This window comes from Protopterus annectens, chromosome 3.part1 (genome assembly GCF_019279795.1).
Source record: "Protopterus annectens isolate FY-2018-M chromosome 3.part1, PAN1.0, whole genome shotgun sequence".
Taxonomy (NCBI): Eukaryota; Metazoa; Chordata; order Ceratodontiformes; family Protopteridae; genus Protopterus; species Protopterus annectens.
Genome location: NC_056732.1, coordinates 220,919,954 through 220,943,456, shown reverse-complemented (window position 1 = coordinate 220,943,456; position 23,503 = coordinate 220,919,954). Strand labels below are relative to the sequence as shown.

General features: G+C 40.4%; 1 protein-coding gene across 1 annotated transcript in view; it reads left to right on the top strand.

The window, feature by feature from the left end:
- The window catches only part of LOC122797652 (prostatic acid phosphatase-like), a 190,546-nt gene that overhangs the window by 147,431 nt on the left and 19,612 nt on the right, over positions 1–23,503 (top strand). Inside the window, exons 6-7 of the mRNA XM_044066193.1 lie at positions 17,432–17,535; positions 19,989–20,167. Coding sequence (XP_043922128.1) covers positions 17,432–17,535; positions 19,989–20,167 — 283 coding nt within the window. The remainder of the gene's footprint in view (positions 1–17,431; positions 17,536–19,988; positions 20,168–23,503) is intronic.

Here is a 23,503-nt window from a genome sequence, read left to right as displayed (position 1 = left end):
ATTAACTATAGGAAAAACACCCTTCCATATCACCGCTAGCTAAAGGTCCCCACTATGAACCAGGAAAAGCACACTGCCTACTGGACTTGCTAGAGTCACTCAGCATACAGCCAAACACCTTGGTCATGGGAGATTTTAACTTTCCTTCCATCGACTGGTGGACTGTAAATATAAATAAGTTATCAGTTTCTTTCTTTTTTTTGTATATCTAAGAACAGGAGGGAACTAACCCAACAGAAGAAGAAGAATACCATCCACAGTTTGAACAAGCAAATCAGATATCTTAAGTCCTCTAAGGCTAGCTATGAGTCTAAATTAGAATCCCTAGCTAAAGACAGTCATAAGGCATTCTTTAGCTATGTCTAAACCTACGAGGGGAAAGCCCAGCTGTGTGCCGAACTTATAGTGGATGGTACCACTCACACTGAACTAGAGAAAATTGCCAGCCTGCAAGCTGACAGATTTGGCAATAACTTCATCCCCCTGACCTCAGCTGACATATCCCAAAGTATTCCTGACACCAGTCTACTACCAAATATCTCCAAAGAAAAGGTCATACAAGCTCTCTGCAAAGCCAAAAACACAGCCTCTGTGGGACCAGATAACATCGCAGGCTGCTTACTAAGCAATCTAAAACAAGACCAATTGGAGCCAATCAGTACTCTCTTTAACCATAGTCTGAGAACTGGTTTTGTCCCGGCAGAGTGGAGAACAAAAATAGCAATCCCTTTGCACAAAGGGGGTCCATCAGCCAACCCTGGGAACTATCGACCCATAAGCCTAACCAGCCTTCATCTTTAAGGCCATGGAAAGAAAATCATGGATCTTGTCCACAAGGACATAGGTGACCTTCAAACTCTTGACCCAACCCAGTTTGGTTTCAAGGGTAGATCTGGCTTGTTAAACCTAGTGAACTTCTTTGAGAATGTCATTGAAGCCCTGAATGAGGGCAGAACAATACATACCGCCTATCTTGATTTAGTCAAGGCCTTTGACATAATCCCCCATTCAGATATCATAGAGAAACTTCCCAGCTGGGGATTAACCCATACATTACTGGATAGGTAGCCAACTGGCTCACCGACAGAATGTACAATGTCGAAGTTGGGGAGTCCACCTTTAACAGTGGACCAGTCACCAGTGGGGTACCTCAAGGATCTATGCCAGGCTCTCTACTGTTTGGAATCTATTTCTGTGAAGTCCAGCCGATGGTAGATAGCCTGTGGCTTAGCAAGTTTGCAGATTAATCTAAACTGGGAGCAATCATAGAGTCCTCTAATGATGTTAACATATTACAGAAAGGCCTGGTCCAGACAAGTAACTGGTGTAAAACTCACAAACTAAAACTAAAAAAAATGCCTTATTATCCTCTTGGCAAAGAAGTAGCACCTGCTAATTATGATACAGATAGCACCCCTCTAAGCTCAAACTCAGTGGTGCGAGACTTGGGAACACAGGTTGATAGCAATATAAACTTTGATCACCATGTGTTCATAGTAGTAAGAAAAGCATTTTGCATTGCACATGTCATAAATAAGGGCATCGCATCCAAGACCAGGGAAGTTATAGCTCCACTGTACTCGACCCTTTATCAGACAACTAATTGAGTACAGTGCTGCCTTCTGTATGTACATACCTCATCAGACACCTGCAGTAACTGGAGAGACCACAGAGGGTTCTTACCAAGAGAATCAAGGGCCTCCAAAACATGACATACATGGAAAGGCTAAAAGCCCTGTCACTGTACTCTGTATCATACAGGCTACTGAGAGGCAACCTGTGCCTGGCCTACAGAGCCGTCTTTGACCCTACCCTAAGGAAATGCTGCCCATCCACAAGTCAAGTAGGACAAGAATAACTCACTCTAGGGAAGTCAACCTAGCCTGTGACATTAACAGAACATGCTGGAGAGACAGATATATCTCCCAGAGATTGCTGCTGCACTTTAATAAGCTCCCCTTAAGTGAAGCAGACCTCCTCGGTGACACTGTTCAAGTGCAACCTTGTCAACTGGATGGGTGACTGTAAATTCTTCTGGGGGTGGCACATGTGTCCCTCATGGACAGAGGCAGTTGGTGCTGATCACAGACTCATTCTACTAACAACAATCCTATAACTATGGTCAGTAAGGTTACTCAGTTTTTTTTTACATGGCTAGGCTTGTAAAGGCCCTAGGACTATTAGCCTACTAACCTCCTGTGAACCTATGAATATGCAGCGCAAGTGTCTGCAGGAGCTGGCCGAGAAGGATGACAGGGAAGGGGCTGCTGCTGGCTCACCCATCCTTGTGGGATTGAGATAGCTTTGGTTTGGCACTCAGATGACACCTAGTGAGAGCACTATGTGTTTCTCAAGTGGAGATCAGTACCAGTAAAGATTGCTTTACCACAGTGTATTTACACTGTGTACAGGAGGGAAAACTAGAGTGCAAAGGCACACTTATCCTTAGAAGATCATGCTTTTAAGTTTAGGGTCCTACAGATCGTTAATATTAATAAGCGGGGGGGGGTAAAATTAATTATTTTGAATCTGTTGAATTGTGCTGGATTTTGAGGTTAAGAGCACATATTGAACCAGGACTCAATCAATATATTAGTATTAAATCTATTTTAGCAGCACATAGATAATCAAATGTTTGAATATGTCTTGAGATGTATTTTTATTTTTGATTATTTGATTATGTATATAAGTTTTTATTTATTATTTTTTATCCATGTTTTTGCTTCCTGGTTACTTATAAGACATATTTATAGTAATTGTGAATTTTGTTTTGTTTTAATATATAGCATGATGCTTTTAGTAATATTAGTTACTGTTTCAGAAGTGATTCAGTATTGTAATTTTATGGAGAATGTTCTGATTTTTAGGGGGCAGCTTTGAATCATTAAGCTACTCATTTGTTCTTATTAATCAATCAATTCAATCAACCTATTAACCTAAGAGGTTTAAGCTTGATACGTATATACCTATAGATATTTATTGTTACTAAAACCTGAGGAAGCGTGTTTTATTACACATGAAAGCGCTTGTTTTTACATTTCCATTAAATTTGGTTTATGTTTTATTTCGTAGTGGTCTTCTTCCTTTATTTTTGGATCCTTAGATGATACTGTTTCTGGACTTGGAGGAGCCACCAAGGGGACTTCCACCCTAAGGGGAGGGTAGGCCACTCCCTCCAGGCCATCCAGCTGGTCTGCTTGCTGCCACCAAGCTTTTGCCAAGGAATGGTGGGTTTATGGAAGTTCCTGGGCAGGGAGAAACAGGTTTTAAGTCTCTCACCTAGCTCAGGAATACGCCGTTTCCCTTTTGCCAAAACAAATTGGCCAATTAATGAATGTAGAAGAGCCTTCACACAAGGTTCTGGGGAGATCACAAAAAAAGAAAGAAAGAAATCTGATAAGTAAGCAATTTTGGCAAAATGGCCGTGAAGAATTTAGATAAAATCTTCAAGTCAGAGATGTACATTTGTATATGAAGATTCAACTTGCCCAAGCTAAGGTATTTTCAGTATCACCATATAGATGTTAAAGTTAGTGAAAAAACAAGACAGAAAGAAAAATGATACCTTTGAATTATGATATTATCAAGCAATACTGTTTTATAAAAATGAACTACCTTGAAAACAAATCAGATGACTAGACTTCAGTTTTTTTCATACTTTAGTTATAGCATAAAAGCAATAATGCTAAAAGACATCAGGTTTGTCAAGGTCAGAATGAAAGAGGAAGGCCAGCAGTGCAGCAGATTGGTACAATAATAACAGCAATGGATGTGCCTCTGTCAGTGAAGTGTCTGAATATAGACAGAACTCCGTTCAAGAAACTGTACATAGCATCTTCATGAGTCAACATCGATTCAACTATATTTAATAGCATAACATCATATTAGGGACATAGCTGGATATGTATAACTTACACATACTAAAAACTATAATGAAAAAACCTAGCAAAGCCAGAGTTTTCACTGTATGATACCTTAATCCTCCTATAACAGAGGTCTATGGGATATATGCAGATGACCCATTAAAGACATCAAGTGTTTCAGCTATATGGCTTCAGAATATCCATAAAATTTTCCTTTTTAAGTCTTCATGGACAGATTCAAGCCAATAAAGTCAAACATCACTAGCTGTAAACATGCACATTTCAGCCTTGTTATGACTCTGTCAGCACAGCATAAGTAGACTTTTTGTCTATACCTCAAGAAACACAGGATCTTTAAACCTATCTGTTGCTCATAGCTATTAAGGTGCCTGCAAAATATTCCAAATAACTAAACTAAAAAGTGGAAAGGTCACACAGACAAACCCATTAGTAACAACTACAAGAGAAAAAAAAAAACAGCAGAGGTAGAGTTTTCACTGTGTGATACCTTAAACTTCCTGTAATAGAGGCCCATGTGATATATGCAGATGACCCCATTAAGGCCATCAAGAGTTTCAGCTATATGGATTCTAAATGTCCATTACTTTTTCTTTTTTTTTCTTTTTAAGTCTTTATAGACATATTCAGGCCAACAAAGCCAAACTCCAATTTATTTCTTTCTTTATTTCTTTATTTATTTCAGTGTGTTAACCAGATAAATAGACTGATTGGCAGACTTTTCAGCCACTGAAAATTAAAAAAAAATGTAAGAATTGTAGACCATTTGTTAACCATGTTTTTAAATAAGTTGTCAAATATAACTTTTGAAGCCTTGACTGTCCCTGTTTACATGTTTCATTACATGTTTAAGCATATTTATTGTGTAGGCATTATTTAATGTGGGGTAATATTCTAGGTTGAAACATATAATAACATTACTGTAATAGTAAATCCCACAAGAAGCTGACAAATTCTCCAGGATTTTTTTTTAAATAATATATTATTATCTGAATAAAAAAAGTTTAATATATAGTTGGTTTTACTATGAATCTCCAACTTTCTGAAAGTTGAGCTGAAAGGATGAAAAAAAAATGCTTGAAACACAAAAAGGCAAAATGCACCCCCATGTGGGGGGGGGGTGATTATGCAAGGTAGTGCAAGCTATGCCAGAGAGAGTAGGGCAGTGCATATGTAATATATGCCAGCCAGCATAGCTAGCTGGAGTTTTGCAAAGAATTGTATGTCATTTGTATATCAAACTGATTTGTACAGATGATTTTGTAAAAAATGTATTTCTATAGCTGCTTATGTTAAAAAAGTATCAACAGTGGGTCCTGCTGAACAGAAAAAAAATATATACATTTATATCAGACTGTACTGTTGTAACTGAAGAAATGTATATGGATGATGGAGAGAAATTGTTAAAATCAGCTCAGCTTACCTTAAGAAAAATAGTTAGAAATTAAATGACTTGGTTTAGCCATAAAAATGTTATCTCACAGGCCTGAACGCAGCCAGAAATGCAATGTCTGGTCTGGGATCCTGCTCTTATTATCCCAAGTGGTGAACTAATTGCTATGCTGGTGTGCCAGGGAATGGGTTGTTAGTCTTTGCTGAAGGATGAAAGTACTGGAATTGTTTTACAGTCTCCAGATGCCTTAACAAAGCTCTAGGTGTGTACTGTGACACATCTGTGCTAGATTCTGGTTCAGCTTCTAGTCAGGGGGGTAGTGTAGGAACCACAGAGTCAGGTGACTGGATGTGATGTCATGCTATAGCCAGCACTGAAATTGCATTCAGATAATAGTAAGAGATGTGATAGTGACACTCAGCACTCAGCACTCTGTCTTGGACATGGCAACAAGACCATTCACCCACTTCAACCTACCTTTCTTTAGTAAGTAACCAGGAACTGCAATTCTTAGTGAGATTAGCTAAAAGTACTGTTTTTGTGTATCTGTCTGAATCTTTCCAGCTATGTTGTTTTTATATTTCCAGTGAATTGAAACACTGGTGTTTATTGTAAATAGATATTCGGTATTTTCATGTTTTCTGTTTTATTTATTATTAAATATATCTAAATCTTTCTTTGTGGCTGGTCTTTTTGAAAATAGTTTAACCTTGGAGAGTAACTGCATTTATTTGATGGCACTGTGAGCTTCATGCTCCTGAAAGCCTTGCTGCTTGGTTAACATTACCATTTGTATAGTATTAATTTTACTAAGAGTAATTGGGTACCCTGGTAAGAGCCTTAAAGTAGCTGGCTGATGGCAGTGAATCCACCTTATAGTCTGGGCAGAGAGGGCATAGCTGGTAAATCTGTGCCAGCCTTTTCCGTGTGTGTGTGTGTGTGTGTGTGTGTGTGTGTGTGTGTGTGTGTGTGTGTGTGTGTGTGTGTGTGTGTGTTTGAAAATCAAATGTCAAAGAGAGTGTGTGCCAGCTACTTGGAACAGGACACAGAGCACTGGTTTGTGCAGAGAGAAAGGTGAAGGCTTAGAGGAGGAAGTCCCAACATATGACATTACTGTGTGTATCCATTTTTGTTCTAAGTGAATGTCTCCCATTGATGTTAGTGGTGATGATTAAGACTCCTTGATTAATGGCCCAGAGGAGGGACATCACATATTGATGAACAGTGGTGTGGATATTAATTGAACTTCTGTAGCCTGTAAGCAGTTTTCACTATGAGTGTGTGTACTCTTAGCAGCCACAAGGTAGGCATACAGAGTTTCATTTTCACAACAGTTTTATTTATTTTTGTTAGTTTAGTTTAGTAGGGCAGGCAGGCAAAGATGTCAGCAGAGGATTATGGTAAGCTGACAATGAACCAGTTGGCTAAGGTGTGCATATCAAAAGGACTGGTGCATGCCAGCCTGACTAAAGAGCAAACAATTTCAGCCTTAATCAGAGCTGCAGCACAGTCTAGCAACCAGGAAGACAACCAGTCTGGTGATGGGGATGTGCAGCCCTCAGATATAGGACAGTTCACCTTTTCCTCTGAAGATTTAAAACCTGTCTGGAGTTAGAGACTTGAACTGGAAGCCAAACATTTGGAATTAGAATCAGCAGAGATACTGCAGTGTTTGGAGGCCAAAGAAAATGAGAAACTGTGAAGTTTGGAGGCTGTAGAAAATGAGAGAATGCAGCATTCGGAGACAGAAGAAAATGAGAAGCAACATCAACATATGAGGGACATGTTGACTCTTCGACAGGAACATGGAGATAATGGGGAAGGGAATAACCGAGTCCCAGAAGAACAAAGGTCAGTAAATTTCTCCCACAGTATAAAGAAGGTGATCATTTTGATAGTTTTATTCATATATTTGAAAGAGTATGTAGACAATATGATGTTGACCAAGGGCTCTGGGTACGGTTCCTGACCCCCCTTACTCCATGGTAAATCTGTAACTACTGCTTCTAAATTGTCTGATATTGATTGTTTAAATTATGACAAGGTTAAACAATGTTTATTGGAATGTTTTAAGTTAACACCTGAAACTTACAGAAAAAAAAAAATTTGTGAGCATAGATGTAAGGCAGATGAAAATGTATGTGATTATATTGCTGAGCTAAGCACTTATTTTCATAGGTGGGTGAGGGGGTGTTAGGTCACCACTTTTGAAAGGCTGGCAAACCATTTGGTGAGGGAACAAGCCCTTAGTACTTTGCCTGAGGACATGAGAATCTGGTTGGCAGACCAGGTGTGTAACTCTGCAGATGAGCTGGGGAGAAAGGGGTATCTCTACTTGGCAAGCAGGGCACCACAGCACAAGAAAGGGATACTTAGTGCTGCACATGGATATAAGGGAACCCATAGTGGGGAGCTTAAACCACCCCAGCAGAGTCCACCAGTAACAGGGGGAAGCCACTAGTGCAGGTACACAGCCAGCATCAAGATTTAGGTGTTTTAAATGTAACCAGAGGGGCCATGTAGCATACAAATGTCCACTGAAACAAGATGGGGAACAAAACTTGGGGGAGCTAGCAAGTGGGAATAACAGTATGCCAGTGGTAAATTGTCTGGAGACAATAGGGATACAAGACTATCACCAGAGTTTATATCCCATCTTAGTGGATGGAGGAGGGCTACTGCAGAGAGAGAGACAGCCTTTGACATAACCATTGTGAAGCCTGCAATGGTTAAAGTGGAGCAGTAATTGCTTAGGCAGTTCACTCCAGTCAGACCATTAGGAGGGACTCCATTCTAAATGCCTTTGTCCAGAGTTCACCTTGGCTGTGAAGGTGGAAAAGGAAGCAAGCAAGTAGGTGTGTTTGAGGATATTCCTGCAGATGCATTGATAGGGAATGATTTTGATAATGCAGTAACTTGTGTGCATGCAGTTACATGCAGTAAGGCTTGGAGACAGGCATGTGGGTCTGGTAGCCTGGGGGAGACCCAGACAGACCCCACACCTGAAGCCAGACCTGGTGATGTGGATATTTCAAGGAGGGGACAACACTGTAGCAGTGAACCTGAAGGTGAGCCAGAGCTGCTGGTAGGTACTGATGTTCCCTTGGACAGAGTGACTGCAAGGGAAGAGATGAGTGGTAGTACTCAGGCTGACAGTGAGGCACTGCTGTCAGAGGATACCAAACTTCCTGTGGAAGGGGAGCTGAGAAGGGTCACAAAGGTAGAGTTGAGATAGGCTCAGCTCTCGGACACTACATTACAAGACCAGAGCGAGGTAGCTAAGGAGGCACCTGATTCTCAAGAAAAAGGGGAGTCTGTATATTGGAACAAAGGGTTACTATATAGAGAGTGGACCCCTGAGCAAGGACTAGAGGGTGAGGTAAAACAGCAGTTGGTAGTACCTAGAGCCTACCACTTCACACTTCTAGCCGTAGCACATGACATTCCTTTTGCAGATCATATTGGCAAAAAGCATACCAAGAGACATATTGTGCAGAACTTTTATTCACCTGGGATTGCAAGGGATGTAACAGGGTACTGCAGGACCTGTGAGCAGTGCCAAAAAGTAGGCAAGGCAGGAGACAATGTCAAAGCTCCTTTGATGCCTTTGCCTTTGATTGAGGAACCATTTCAGAGAGTAGCTATGAATGTTGTGGGACCTCTGAATACCCAAGTTCCACAGGGAAGAAATATATCCTAGTCATAGTAGACTGTGCTATTAGATACACTGAAGCAGTGGCTCTGTCCTTCATTGAGGCAAAGAAGGTGGCAAATGCTTTGTTAGATATTTTCAGCAGGGTAGGTTTCCCAAGAGAAATACTGACTGACAGAGGTGCCAATTTCATGTCAGACATGCTGACTTGTCTGTGGGAGTGCTGTGGGGTGAAGCACCTAAAGACCACCCCTACCACCCCCAGACTAATGGTCTTGTGGAGAGGTTAAACTCTACATTAAAGACTATGCTAAGGGCATGTTCAGACCAGTTTAAGAGAGAGAGTGAGACAAATATTCACCCCATCTGCTGTTTGCATACCGAGAGGTACCCCAGGAATCCACAGGTTTTTCACCCTTTGAGTTACTGAATGGGCATAGGGTGAGGGGGCCCTTGGATTTTATTCATGATGAGTGGGAGGGTGAGTGTGAATCCCAAACTCAGGACAGGCCTGAGGGAACTCATGGGCTTGGCCCAGGAGAAGCTGGCAGGAGCACAATATAGGAAAAAATGTCTGATATGACAGGAATGCTCAAGACCGAGAGTATGCTGTGGGACAGCAGGTTATGGTGCTCATTCCTGTCAGACACAATAAGCTGCAGGTAGCTTGAGAAGGACCCTTCAAAGTGGTAAGGAAGGTCAGTGATGTTAACTACGTGATAGAACTGCTAGGCAGGAGGCAGGGTCACAAACTGTACCATGTTAATATGATGAAGCCTTACCATGATAGGGATGCCCTTCTGCTGAGCATTTGCAGTGGGTGGCAGGAGGACTCTGAGAGGGATCTGGTGAGTGATCTCTTCAGCGAGGCTTAGACTGACACCTCAGTGGAAGGGGTAGCAGTGTCCCAGAGGCTATCCCCTATCCAGGTTCGAGAAATATGAGCAGTGTTACAGGAGTTTGAGGACATGTTTATTGGGAAACCTGGAGGCACCCATTTGGTGCAGCACTGTAGTGAGGTCAGCAATGCCAGTGCAGATGAGATCTCAAGACAGGGTATGGGTTAATGTATTCCCAGACAGGCTCATTTCTCATAACCAACATTTCTCCAGGTTCACTCGAAATACTAGGTTGAGTCTTCAAAGGGGGGAGAGATGTGACAATATGAGGTAGTGCCAACTATGCCAGAGAGAGTAGGGCAGTGCATATGTAACATATGCCAGCATAGGTAGCTAGAGTTTTGAAAATAATTTTATTGTCATTTGTATATCATACTGATTTGTACAGATGTTTGTGTTAAAAATTTATTTGTAAAGCTGCTTGTGTTAAATGTATCAACAGTGGGTCCTGCTGGACAGAAAAGAAATATACATTTATATCAGACTGTACTGTTGTAACTGAGGAAATGTATATATGTTAAAAGAGGATGCTGGAAGGGAAGGGGCTAAGCTCAGCGTACCTTAAGAAAAATTGTCAAAAACTAGATCATAAAGATTTTATATCACAGGCCTAAATGCAACCAGAGACACAATGTCTGCTCTGGGATCCTGCTCTTATTGTTCTTAGTGGTAAGCTAATTGCTACCCTGGGGTGCCAAAGAATAGCTTGTTAGTCTCTGCAGAAGGATGAAAGTATGGGAATGGTCTTACAGTCTCCAAATGCCTTAGCCAAGCTTTAGGTGTATGTTGTGACACATCTGTACTAGATTTTGGTTCAGCTTCTAGTCAGGAGGGTAGTGTGCGAATCACAGAGTTAGGTGACCAGATGTGATGTCATTCTATAACCAGCACTGACATTGTATTTAGATATGTTGTGAGAGATGTGATAGTAACACTCAGCATCTGTCTTGGGCCTGACAACAAGACCACTCACATACTTCATCTTGCCTTGCTTTAATAAGTAACCACGGAATTGTAGTTCTTCAGTGAGTCAGGAAAATAGTGAGATTATCTAAAAGTATTGTTTTCTGTATCTGTCTGAATCTTTCCAGCTGTGTTGTTTTTATATTTCCTATGAATTGAAACTCTGGTGTTTATTGTAAATAGATATTGAGTATTTTCATGTTTTCTATTTTATTACTTATTATTAAATATATCTAAACCTTTCACTATGACTGGTCTTTTAGAAAATAGTTTAACCTTGAAGAGTAACTGCATTTATTTGATGGCACTGTTGGCTTCATACTCCTGAAAATCATGCTGTTTGCTTAACATTACCATTTGTATAGTATTCATTTTACTAAGAATAATTGGGTACCCTGGTAAGAGCCTTAAATTAGCTAGATGGTGGTAGTGAATTTACTTTATAGTTTCAGCAGAGGGGCCATAGCTGGTAAATATGTACCAGCCTTTCCCAAGTGTGTGTGTGTGTGTGTGTGTGGTGTATGTGCAAGTGTGTATGCATATATGTGAAAATCAAATCTCAAATATGTGTGTGTCATCTACTTGGAACAGGGACACAGAGCACTGTTTTCTGCAGAGAAAGGTGAAGTCTTGTTTGGTGCCTGGAGGAGGAAGTCCAGCCCCAGGACTGGGTGTGCTCTCTGTGTGCTCTTAAGGGAAATTGTGCTTGGTGCAGAGAGCTGCATCTGAACTTAGTGTGTGCATCTATTTTTGTTCTAAGTGAATGCCCCCATCAGTGTCAGTAAGGATTGAGGCTCCTTGATTACTGACTCAGAAGAGGGATGTAACAGGTAACAGGAGGCAGGCCTCTTAAACTTGTATATACCAACTACACAGTCACACCAACTCAAAGAAAGGAGAAAAATCTCTGAAAACAACTGATTAATTGCCAGTGCACACTTAGAAACTGCACCGTCAATGATTTCCTATGTCTTTCAGATTTTTTTTTTTAGTTCGAGCAATTTCACCTTGAGCAACTGTATGGGAGCCTATATAATCACAGAAATGGGGAGATCAGGAATTCCTCTTTTGTTTGTTTTCTGATTATTTGTACTAATTGTTCAAGGACTAGGGTAGATAATGGAAAAAAGATGATCTTGCCTAGTGCATCTGTGAAGATATGATGTGAGTGAACTATGCAATCCTCTTTTAACATATGTAAGGGAATACATTAATCTATTGACAGGATTTGTATGAATACTTATTCAAAAGCTATCTGTTTCAATACAGAAAAGATGAACTAACAGAACAACTTGTCAGAAGAATTTTCCACATCAAGACTCAAAAATACATAAACATAACTCTGTCTTATGCAGAGTGGGACAATCCAGCTAGGAGACACTGATACCAAGAGACAGCCTCTTCCAAAGTACTGTTTTTCCTTTACCTGTTTAATAAATACAGTCTTTAGGCTGAGCTGGCACAGTTTGAATAACCTTTCACATTTCAGCTGGCCCAGATGTGACCTCTCTAAATATTCATCTCAGTAGCAGAATGTTTGCAATGTCCTGTACATGCCCCATACCTCTCAAACTCTTAGAGCAAGAAATCTGAACAAAGCTATAAATATAAGTGGGACAGAGACGCAAAATAGGGACAATTTTTATATATTGCTCTTACAAACTTAGAAAGTTGAAAGAATAACATGTTTTGCATTAGCACAAATTTTCTGAAGGGTATGAAGTCTGAAGCTCAAATGTCTGTCATTATTTTCTAACTTTAGTTTTTATGATTTGCCACTAATTTGCCAGAAAACTACAATTTTATGAAGAATGGACCAAAAATATGAGGCAAAAATCTGCACATTCTGCGAAAATCTCTATAGTTAAGAGGTATGAGTCATGCTCTAAGGAATTTATATCAGCTTAACGGTCAACAGACCACAAGACTAATTTTATGTGTCTTACTTGAGAAACTCCTGTCTCTTACTGTAAAGATCAGATTAGTAAAGTTAGAGAATTCGGCAGGAATGAGGTATGTGAAGTATGAAGATAGTATGTTAAAAAAGTCTTGTGCATTCTGACAAATCCTTCAAAGTATATACTGTTTTGTTACATGTATTGTATTGTTTAATATGTACTTAAACACATTTTGTCAACAAAAAATTGATATCATCATAGAACAGAAGTATAGCCAGAATTTTCTGTAGTTGCATTTGCATTTTGAAGAGATGGTGTCTCATTATGTTATCCACAATGTGTCAACCTTAAATAAAACTAGACTGATCTGTCTGTGTGTATTATTGTAAGCAGTATGTGTTTTAATCTGTTTTGCATATAACATAATAAAAATGTCACAACCACAACTTGTTAAGGATATGAGTCATTACAATGACTAAGTATTTTTAGTCTTATAAGGCTTATGAATACTTAATGACCTTCTAAAAGGACAAGGATATGCTGCATAGCATGTAAAGATGATTTTATTGTAAAAACATTTAGAAATAATCGGTTGAGAATATTTTTCCCATTGTTTCATTTATTTTAAGCTGTCTTCCTTACTTCTGCTCCTTCAATGTTACTCAGCATGGATCCCTAGAAACCCCATTGCCTAATAATGGTGTCTGTTAATATACTTTTATACAGTTTTAGTGCTTCCATTTTATGCACTTTTATTTTCACTTAATATCTCAACCATTCATCAACCCAATTATTTGGTTTCAGATGCAGGACTATCATAATTAATAAGCTAATATGTTTACCATGTGCCTTATGAAAAATCTTACTAAGTTCATTAAAATGTATCCTGTGCTATTTTATATTACAATTTGCAGCTGGCTACATCAACAAAATAGATTTGTGAATTACAGAACCATTGATTGCATCTTGAGGAAATCTTTGCTTTCCTTTAATCAGTCACTGGGGTACCATGTTGGACATACCCCCCCCCCCCCAGTTTCCTCTAAACAAATGCATACATACATGCACACACAAACATGCACATGGACATACACATGCACTCATACATTTATTTACCCCTCCTATCTCAACACCATGCCATCAGAGTGTTAAAAATGCTCCACAACATTGCAATAAATAATGCCCTTCATTTCTAGCAGAGATCTAAAAGTGCATGTTGAGTGTGCACATTGCAGGCTGAACATGTTTTGAACAATTATTCAGTACAATATCTTCAACATTTGAATCCACACTTAAGAATTGCCTTTTCAAAACTCTACATAGAAAAAAGAACAATAAGAAATTGTTTCTGCCATAAAAAATGACTTGGTCATTCAGACTTGGCTATTGCTGTAGAATGTTGACTTAATAGATCCTAAAATTGAGGTTGCTATTCAACTTTGCTGATACCCTTGGTTCAATATTATGAAGTATCTGTTATGAAGGTGCAATCTCTTTTCTTCTAGTTAAGTGTTTCCCTATCCTTAGAATACATATACTCTATGTAACAGTTGCAACACATATAGTAAACAAACTAAATCAACCCTAGACTGGATACTTGTCACACACCCTCACAAATATGCCCATACAGGAACCCTCCCCAATATCTCAAGTGACAACTTACCTGCCTTCACCCATACAACCCATACACAAACTACAAAATCCCATTTGTACAGAACTTCTAGAAATCTTACCCATTTTAGTCAAAGGACTCTTATAAATACTTTAAAAGCCCACCATTGGTACCCTATTAAAACTCTTCCTCTGGATGACGCTGTAAATTACTTCAACAATGTCTTTCTTACTACCCCTAACAGCCTCGCTCCTATGCAAACTAAAAGAATTAAGCGTAACCATGCCCCATGGCTTACAAAACATACTAAACAGACTCTCATTGCTAGGGATAAAGCCTAGAATGAATGGCACAAAAATAGAACCCTACAAAGTTAAAGTACAAACCACTTCATAACAATGCCAAAAAACTAGTCCTTACTGACAAGAAAAATTAATTCTCCACTCAACTAGACTCTAAAAATAGCAACCCCAAAAACTTCTGGAAATCTGTTTCCTAATTCCTCAATCCAGGTATTCAGCAAAATCTAACACCAGCTCCTGAAAAAGACCCACAAGAAACTGCCCAAGCCTTTAACACTCACTTCATTGAAACCATTCAAAAACTCGTCAGGGATTTCTCTACTCAAACAAACTTTAACTCTAATAGTTGAGAAAGCAACACAAATCTTTCATCTCTTAAAGCTAACTCACTACTCCCTCCTGTAAATGACATTACAAACTGCAGTCCACCCTCCCCCCCTGTAAATGACACCACAATGTGTAGTCCACCCACACCAACATTTATAGTACAACCTGTGCCTACCTCCTTGGTACATAAATTGCTAACTAAACTCAAACCATGTTCCCTCTCCGCACATAGACTTCCTGCAGAATACCTAAAAACTTGCTGCAGATGCTATTGCATATCCTGTCAGCATTCTCATCAACTGTTCCGTCTCCGAATCATGGGTCCCTCAACTTTGGAAAAACTCCATTATAACACCATTACATAAAGGTGGCAACACCAGTTGTTTGTGTCTTTCGGCTTTTCCCGGTTAGGGGTCGCCACAGCGGAACTCCAGTCCGCTAATGATTGGTAGTTGACTTTTACATGCCTCGTTACCAGCCCTGATGCACAACGTTCAATGAAGGTACGCCCATTCACGCATGTCTCCACGCAGAAGACGCTCTAGCTGAGAATCGAACCAGACAGAGTCTTACTGTGAGGTGACAACACTACCACAGCACCACCACCATGGTAAAGGTGGCAACACCAATGATTTTTCTAATTACCAACCCATTTATATACTCTCTCCTTTATCTAAAATACTAGAGAAGTGTACATATACTCAGTCATTAAAGTATATCACCAACAATACCCTACTTGCCCCCCGCCCAGCATGGCTTTCGCCCTGCCCACATTACAGCCATAGCTGTATTGTCTTTCACCAATACTGTAAACAAAGCTTTAGATGCTAGTCTATTAACTTCAGTTGTTTTACTAGACCTACGGCTTTTGATACAGTATCATACCCTAAACTACTACTACAACTCAGATCCCTAAATTGCTCTCCACACACACTGACTTGGTTTTCTGACTACCTCTCTGACAGGAAACAGTCTGTCATATGGCAAAACAAGCAATCCAAGTATCTCATAACCAGAATTGGAGTTCTCCAAGGGTCCTTTCTTGGCCTATTACTATTTAACATATTCATTAATAACCTTCATAAAGCATCCCATCTGTGTACTCTCATTCAATACGCAGACAAATCAACAATAATCACCTCTGCCAACAACATATCAGATCTCCACCTTCTAACACAAAAACCCTTTACTTCTGTTGAATCCAGGCTAAACAATGCCCAGCTTCTATTCGATCCAAAAAAAATCTAAACTCTTAATATTTTCATCACAACCTATGACTCAAGACTTCAAAATCTTTTCCCAAACAAATACTGAAATTGAGATAGTAAAATCATCAAAACTTCTGGGTATTATAACTGATGACAAACTCTCCTTGGAAAATCATATTCATAATACAATCAAGAAAACCCATTTCAAACTTGGTAATCTGTAAAGGCACAAGCTCTTTACTGATACGCCCACCAAGATAAAACTGGCTAATAGTCTACTCCTCCCTCCTCTTCTCTATGGTACCGCCATTTTCAGTAACCTACACACTACTCTCAAGGCAAATTACAGTTCTGCTACTACAAAATAGCAAAATTTGCCACCGGTATGCCAACCAGAACACACCACTGCCAAGCCTTAGAATGTTTAAACTGGCTCGAATTTTCCCATTATCTACAATACTCCCAACTAACACTCGCCCCAAACTACTAAATAACCCTGACTATTGCCCATCTCTTCAAACCATGTTACAAACAGACACCCCAACTAGACATCTCAGGTCTTCTAATAAACAGCTCCTAAGCATATCAAAACCCAACAAACGTGCAAGACAAAGCCTTTATTCCTTCTCGATTGCCAAACTTTGGAATTCTATATACCCTCTTCTATCACTCAAACAAATTCCATCAAAGCTTTCAAAACTGTGCCATTACCTTGATAATCAAACATGTTCCTGCAACAACCGGCCTAAAACACCATGACTACAACAAAATCAGTAGAAACCACCTAATAATGTTCCTTAATTATTCATCCACCAATTTGCACTCTTCCCATTTTATAGCTTGGTCCTAGACTTACTCTGCTTTAAGCTACTTGGACTACCTTAACAGCTTAGTAGATTAACCCTATCCATTGATTGTCTATCTAAATGACAAAAAAAAAAAAAACACTGACTATATTCTGTACATACCTTTGTAATTGATGCTTATGCTAAATAGCAGATGATAGAATGTCTCTCTATTCTTTGCAACTGTATTGTGAGCTGATACAATTATTATGTTTTGTCTCATTGCAACTGTTCTTTAGCTTTTTTATATAATGTATATACTTGCTGATACAATGATATGCCATTTTTTGTAACTTGTATTTGGAGCTTTTCTCCCCGGGCCATCACTGAAATTGGATCACTGAACCAGTGGACTTTCCCAGTTACCAAATGTCAATAAATAATGTGCAGTATTAACGTGTGTTTAAGAAAGTGCATGTTTAGTGCTAATTCTGGTTTTATATGATTGCAGCATGATACAACTGTTGCAGCTCTGCAGATAGCCCTGAATGTCTTCAATGATAAGACACCCCCTTACAGTGCCTGCCACATTTTCGAGTTATATGAAGATAATGGGTAAGTGGCGCTATGCATTTACAATTTTAAAAACATAAACTATTTAAAGCTTTGCTGAAGTTATGCAGTGGTAGTGTCAACCAAAGACTGAAGGCCAAAGCAAAGAAAACTTTTTTTGGAGGGAGTGGGGGAGGTGAATTGGAGGACAAGATGACTTCTTTATTAAACATTCAGTGATACAGTGGGAATAGATGTCCTGTATTCATGCAAGTGGCATGAGCAACTGAATAGCTAGACACACTCAGTCCTACACTGATGTCCTGCCAAAATTCTTCATATATCCTTTCTAAAGGAGGCCTTCTGTACTGTGTAAGGCTCTTTCTGCCTCTTGCATATATGTAGTCAGTGATCTAAAGCACAAAGTTCCTTTTTGATCAGAAATGGAGTATGATGCCACAAATCTGGAAGGGAATAAAACCTATTACCTCCAGTCTTTTGAATGACTCTGGGGGTTTTACAACATTTATTTAGCATTATATCTACAGATACAGACAGACAGACACTTACACATACACACACACATACACACACACACACACACATGTAGGCCTATGGGTATAGGGGTTAGACGTCATTTGTGCATGTTAGCTCATGACTAGATAAGCTAGGGGGAAGATATATGAATACAAGTTCCCTGCAATGTAAATAAAAGCCATATAACCATCCACTCCTTGTCCGTATAATTTTTTTTCCCCATTTGCAGAAAAGTACGTGTTATATGTATAAAACAGAACTTATTTTATAAAACAACTGAATGCAGTGTGAGTTTGTACTTAGATCATAGTGTCATTTCAGTTTCAATCCTCTACAATGGAACTGTTGTTAAATATTGGAAGATGTGGTTTTGCTTGCTCATGTATGCTGTTAGTCATGATATATTGATGTAGCAAATTCTATTATTTCAATGAAATAAACGATAGCAAGTTTGAAATAATGCCTGAATAAAAAGTAAAATAAACCAATTCTTATTGATTGTTAATAAAATGAATGGGATTCCACTGATATTCTGAAATAACACTGATGCACACATCACAGCAGCACATACAGAGAGTACCATGGACCGGAATTTTGGAGAAAAACTAAATGTCTGCTGTTGCAAGACAGTACAACACTGCATCAGATTTCAAACAATGCACAATACAGAAGCAATGTATTTTACAGGAGGCAAGCCATCCTGTACCCCACAATTTTTCCCCTCACCTACATTAGCAATGTATTTTACAGGAGACAAGCCATCCTGTGCCACCCCTCAATTGATTCCCTCACCTACATTAGCAATGTCTTTTACAGGACACAAGCCATCCTGCATCCCCCATTGTTCCCCACACCTACATTAGCTATGTATTTTATAGGATACAGGCCATCCTGTACCCCCATTGTTCCTCACACCTACATTGGCAATATATTTTACAGGAGGCAAGCTGTCCTGTACCCCCCATTGTTTCACACAGCTACATTAGCAATGTATTTTACAGGAGGCAAGCCATCCTGTACCCCCCATTGTTCCTCACACCTACATTAGCAATGTTTTTTACAGGAGACAAGCCATCCTATACCCCCATTGTTACCCACACCTACATTAGCAATGTATTTTACAGGAAGTCAACCTATCCTGTACCCCCACCATTCTCCACAGCTACATTAGCAATGTATTTTACAGGAGGCATGCTATCCTGTACTTGCCCATTGTCCCCATACCTACATTAGCAATGTATTTTACAGGAGGCAGGCCATCTTGTACCCCTCCCCCATTGTCCCCACACCTACATTAGCAATATAGTTTAGAAGAGGTAATCCATCCTGTACCCCCATTGTTCCCAACACCTACAGTATTTTAATATTCCCACTCAGAGATCAGAACAACTCAGGTATTACCTGAGTCCAATTATTATACATATCCTCAAAGCTGTACAACCTCAGAGTAAGAATATTAAAGTAGAAGGGGAGTGGAAGTGTGCCACCCCCAAAATAAGAGGTGCATTGAGCTTTGTCACCTGCATTACCAGGCAGGTTGGCATTTAGCATTCTGAAATTGGCAATACTCATGATTTCAGCTCAAAAGATATATATCTGAGCTGCTCTTTAAACAGCAGTGCTTCAAAAGAGAGTGTGACTCAGAAAATCAACTGGCATGCACATCAGTCTATGATTTCTTACATGTTTTAAAAATTTGTAGTAAACAATTTATATATTAGTATAGTAAAATAAGTGTCACTTTCATAGAAAACATGTTTTTTTCTTATAGTACCTGTAAGCCCATTTAGCTATGAAAACTAACATGGGTATTTATCTCTGTAAACAATGTGATATGCATTCCTCAGCAAAAATAAGTAAATTCAGTTTTAGAAAAAAAAGTCAATTATATCTGTTAGAAATTATCAGCTAAACAGACAAAAAGTAACCTAAATAAAAGCAATTTATTAACAACTGCTCTATGTCTCTGTGTTGAACAGAACATATCAGATCGGTATGTTTTATCGGAATGATTCTGCTGCAGAGCCCTACGAAATCACGCTGCCAGACTGCACTGCCCCTTGTCCCCTTGAAAGATTTATTCAGCTAACGTCAAACATTATTTCAAATGACTGGGAAAAAGAATGCAAGATTAATAACAGTCCAGACAAGCACAAAGGTAAGTATGTGCTGTCTACAATATGACAGGAGAATCGCAAGTGGTAATATAGTCCATATTAATGTATATTACATATTGTTGCCATATAAGATGTAATGTTATGTATTCCTGTCTCGCCTCCATTATTACATGTGGGTTCGGAGCCGATCCTCGGCTCCGACTTGGCCACTTAGATAGCCTGAAAACATCTGATTGGCTCATGGCTAATAGGTATCCCATGATGCATGCGCACATTCCCCAGATCTCATTTGCTGCGTCTTCAGTCGGAAGCTTCTTTTGGTTGGCCGTGGCTACGTGATTTAGTTCTTTATTATTCTGATTGTTAGAAGTTTTTTTTAACTTCTTGTGAAGTGCTTTTCTTATTGCTGTTAGCGTTATTGTGATAACCGATTGTGTCAATTTAACCGGACTTGACTTTTTACTGGATTTGTCTTTTCTGATATAAATTTTGGGCCTGTTGGCCTTTTTTGTTTGTGTTCCCATGAGTGTGGGCTTTTGACTAAACCATTTTACTTAGAGGTATTAGTCTGTTCCCTTTTCCTTTACACTAGGTTTGTTTAAGTTAGAAAACCTAGTAAAACTTCCCTTGGTTGTTTGATGTAAGAAATAGAGCTAGATCTGTTTAAGTTAGAGGATCTAGTTCCTCTCTTGTTGAGTGAGTATGTTGTTTTTTCTCTTCAATTGCCTATATTGAAACTGCCATTATGTCTAAAAAACATAAAGAGCATAAATAGTCAGGATTTAAAAAGTGTACTAAATGCTCTCAAAAAATGTCCATCACTGATGGACATAACGTCTCTGTGTGTACTGTTTAGGGGCCATACATCTTCAAGAGACTTGTCTCTTTTGCCATTCCTTTAGTCCTAGAGTGCTCCAGGAATGGAGGTATAAGTTGATTCTAAAAGGCTTGTTAAAACCTTCTTTCGAGGAAGACCTAGCCAGTTCTTCCTCCTCTGCTAGGTCGCATTCTTCCAGTAAAGATAAGGGCAAGACCTCCAAAAGGCCTTCTCCAGCCTCAACTTCTGTCTCTGAACCTCCACAGAAGTTACCTAAATTGGAGATGGCCTCTGTCTCTTCGGCTCCACTGTCCTCGGAGCCGATCGAGATACTGGACATGGACATTGCAGTATCGGCACCCAGTGCTTCGGTGCCGATCACTAGCAGTCCGCTTCAGAGCCGGTCTACAGACATTCCACCGGTCTCCCCTACTTTAAAATCACCTATATTACAGAGAGCGAGGTCTCCAGATCCTCCAGGAGCTTTTCTGAATAAGACATCGAGAGAGTGGTGCTCAGACTCCTTAAGTCATCGGCCTTGCCAACATCTTTATCGGCTCCGACCACTTCTGTCTCGGAGCTGACTCCTGTTACTGACCCTGCTCTTTTTCCTCCTCCAACCCAGATTGGGCCTTTGGAGCTGACTACAGTGGTGTCCTCTGTTCCAGCACCCCGGGTGGTTGTCTCGGAGCCAAGCCCCACTCCAACACTGTCGGCGCCGTCCGAAGTGTCTAGGGTCTGAAGCTCTTTGGTCGGGCCCGAGGGGGACACTTGGAACTGAACCTCTTTGGTGCCAAGTCTTCCTCTTGGTGCGTCGGCCCAAGTGAGCTCAGACCCTACATCATTCTCAGAGCCAATTCCTTTGGAGCCATCAGTGCCTATGCTCTCCTCAGAGCCGGGGTGTCGTTTGGAGCCAAAAGAATTGCTTTTCATGAAGATGAGGAGCATGTTGGATAGTTCATCCATACCACGTAGGAGTACCGATGCTATACTCCTTCAAGTGCCAACTACGGTCTCAGCATCCTCTCTCCCCCAGGATGGTAGAGACTCACAGCCTCAGAAACCCCATTTGGGTGGTCCCCAATCTTCCGAGACCTCCCCAGAAGACCTCACTGAGGAGCCCCCTCAGAAGAGATCATGTAAGAGGAAGCATGTAGACTCCCCTGATGAGTCTGTCACATCTGACACTGACCTCAATGAGTCAGAGGGGTCCCCTAAGTCGTCCTCTGAAGATGTCTCCTTTGCAGACATTTTGGAGATCCTCAGGCAGAGAGGCAGCTGACCCACTGTTACCCCTTCCAATGAGGAGTCAGTGTACCTGAAGGCTTTTGGGTCTCAACCCTCAGATTCATGGGTGTCTCCTCCATTTGATGAATTACTAGATCTCATGAGTCAGAAAGCATGGCAGACTCCCGATGCCGTGGAACCGGTCCCCAGGAGGCCGAATAAATTTCTCTCCACCCCTAAGGACAAAGAGTTTTTATCTAAGGGTTTACCTGCTGATACCATGGTGGTGGCAGCGGCCACTAAGAAGGAGCTAGCAGAGACGACTTCTTCTATCCATCCATCTAATAAGGAATCCCGAACGATGGATAGGTACGGGAAGTGTATCTTCTCTTCAGCGGCTTTTACACTCCAATCGCTGAACTATCACATTTTACGAGACTTCAGAGAGATCTCCTAAAGGAGTTAGGAGATGCTCTTCAGGGTACCTCGACTGAAGCAGTCCCATCTACAGTGTCGGCTCAGTTGGCTACCCTCACATCTATTGTTAACTCTTCCATGTGGCTGATCTCATATGCAGCTGTTGGTGCAAGTAGGGCGGCAGGTTCAGGAGTCTCATTAAGGAGACATTCCTGGATGCATCTATGCAACTTTGCTGAGCCTTTCAAGTCTACATTCACCAATGCTCCCTTGGATGGATCCTCTATTTTTGGACCCAAGATGAAAGATACCCTCTCCAGATGTGAGCAGGAAGGAAAGACTCTCTCTGCCATGGGAGTCCGTTGTACCATTCCTTCTAGACCTTACCCTAAAGGTCAGAAGAGTGGCAAAATGTGTTTCAAGAAATCACAGAGACCTTTCCAGGACACACAAAAGGATTCCTCCTTCAGAGGCAGGGGAGGAGGGAATAATGGTAGATGTCACCCTAGAGGCAGGGGAGGCCCACAAAATCAGGGAGGTTGTGATTCCTTTCGTGACCGTCCCTATCAGTGTTCCTGATGTGGCACCCGACTGTGCGTCTCTGGAGCCAGTCGGGGTCACCTGTCCTTGTACCCAGAAGCCTGGCTAAATTGCACTCAAGACAAGTGGGTACAAGACATTATTACCAGAGGTTACGCTCTACCCTTTTCCCATCCACCACACCCTCTCAAAAGGATCTCAGATGTACCACCCAATCACAGGGATCAAGCAGCTATAGAGATAGAAAAGCTGCTATTAAAAAGAGCCATCCAAAAGGTCCCAACAGACCAGACAGGATTTGGAACATACTCCAGGTTCTTTTTAGTTCCAAAAAGAACAGGGGACTGGAGACCCATCCTAGACCTCAGCAGGTTAA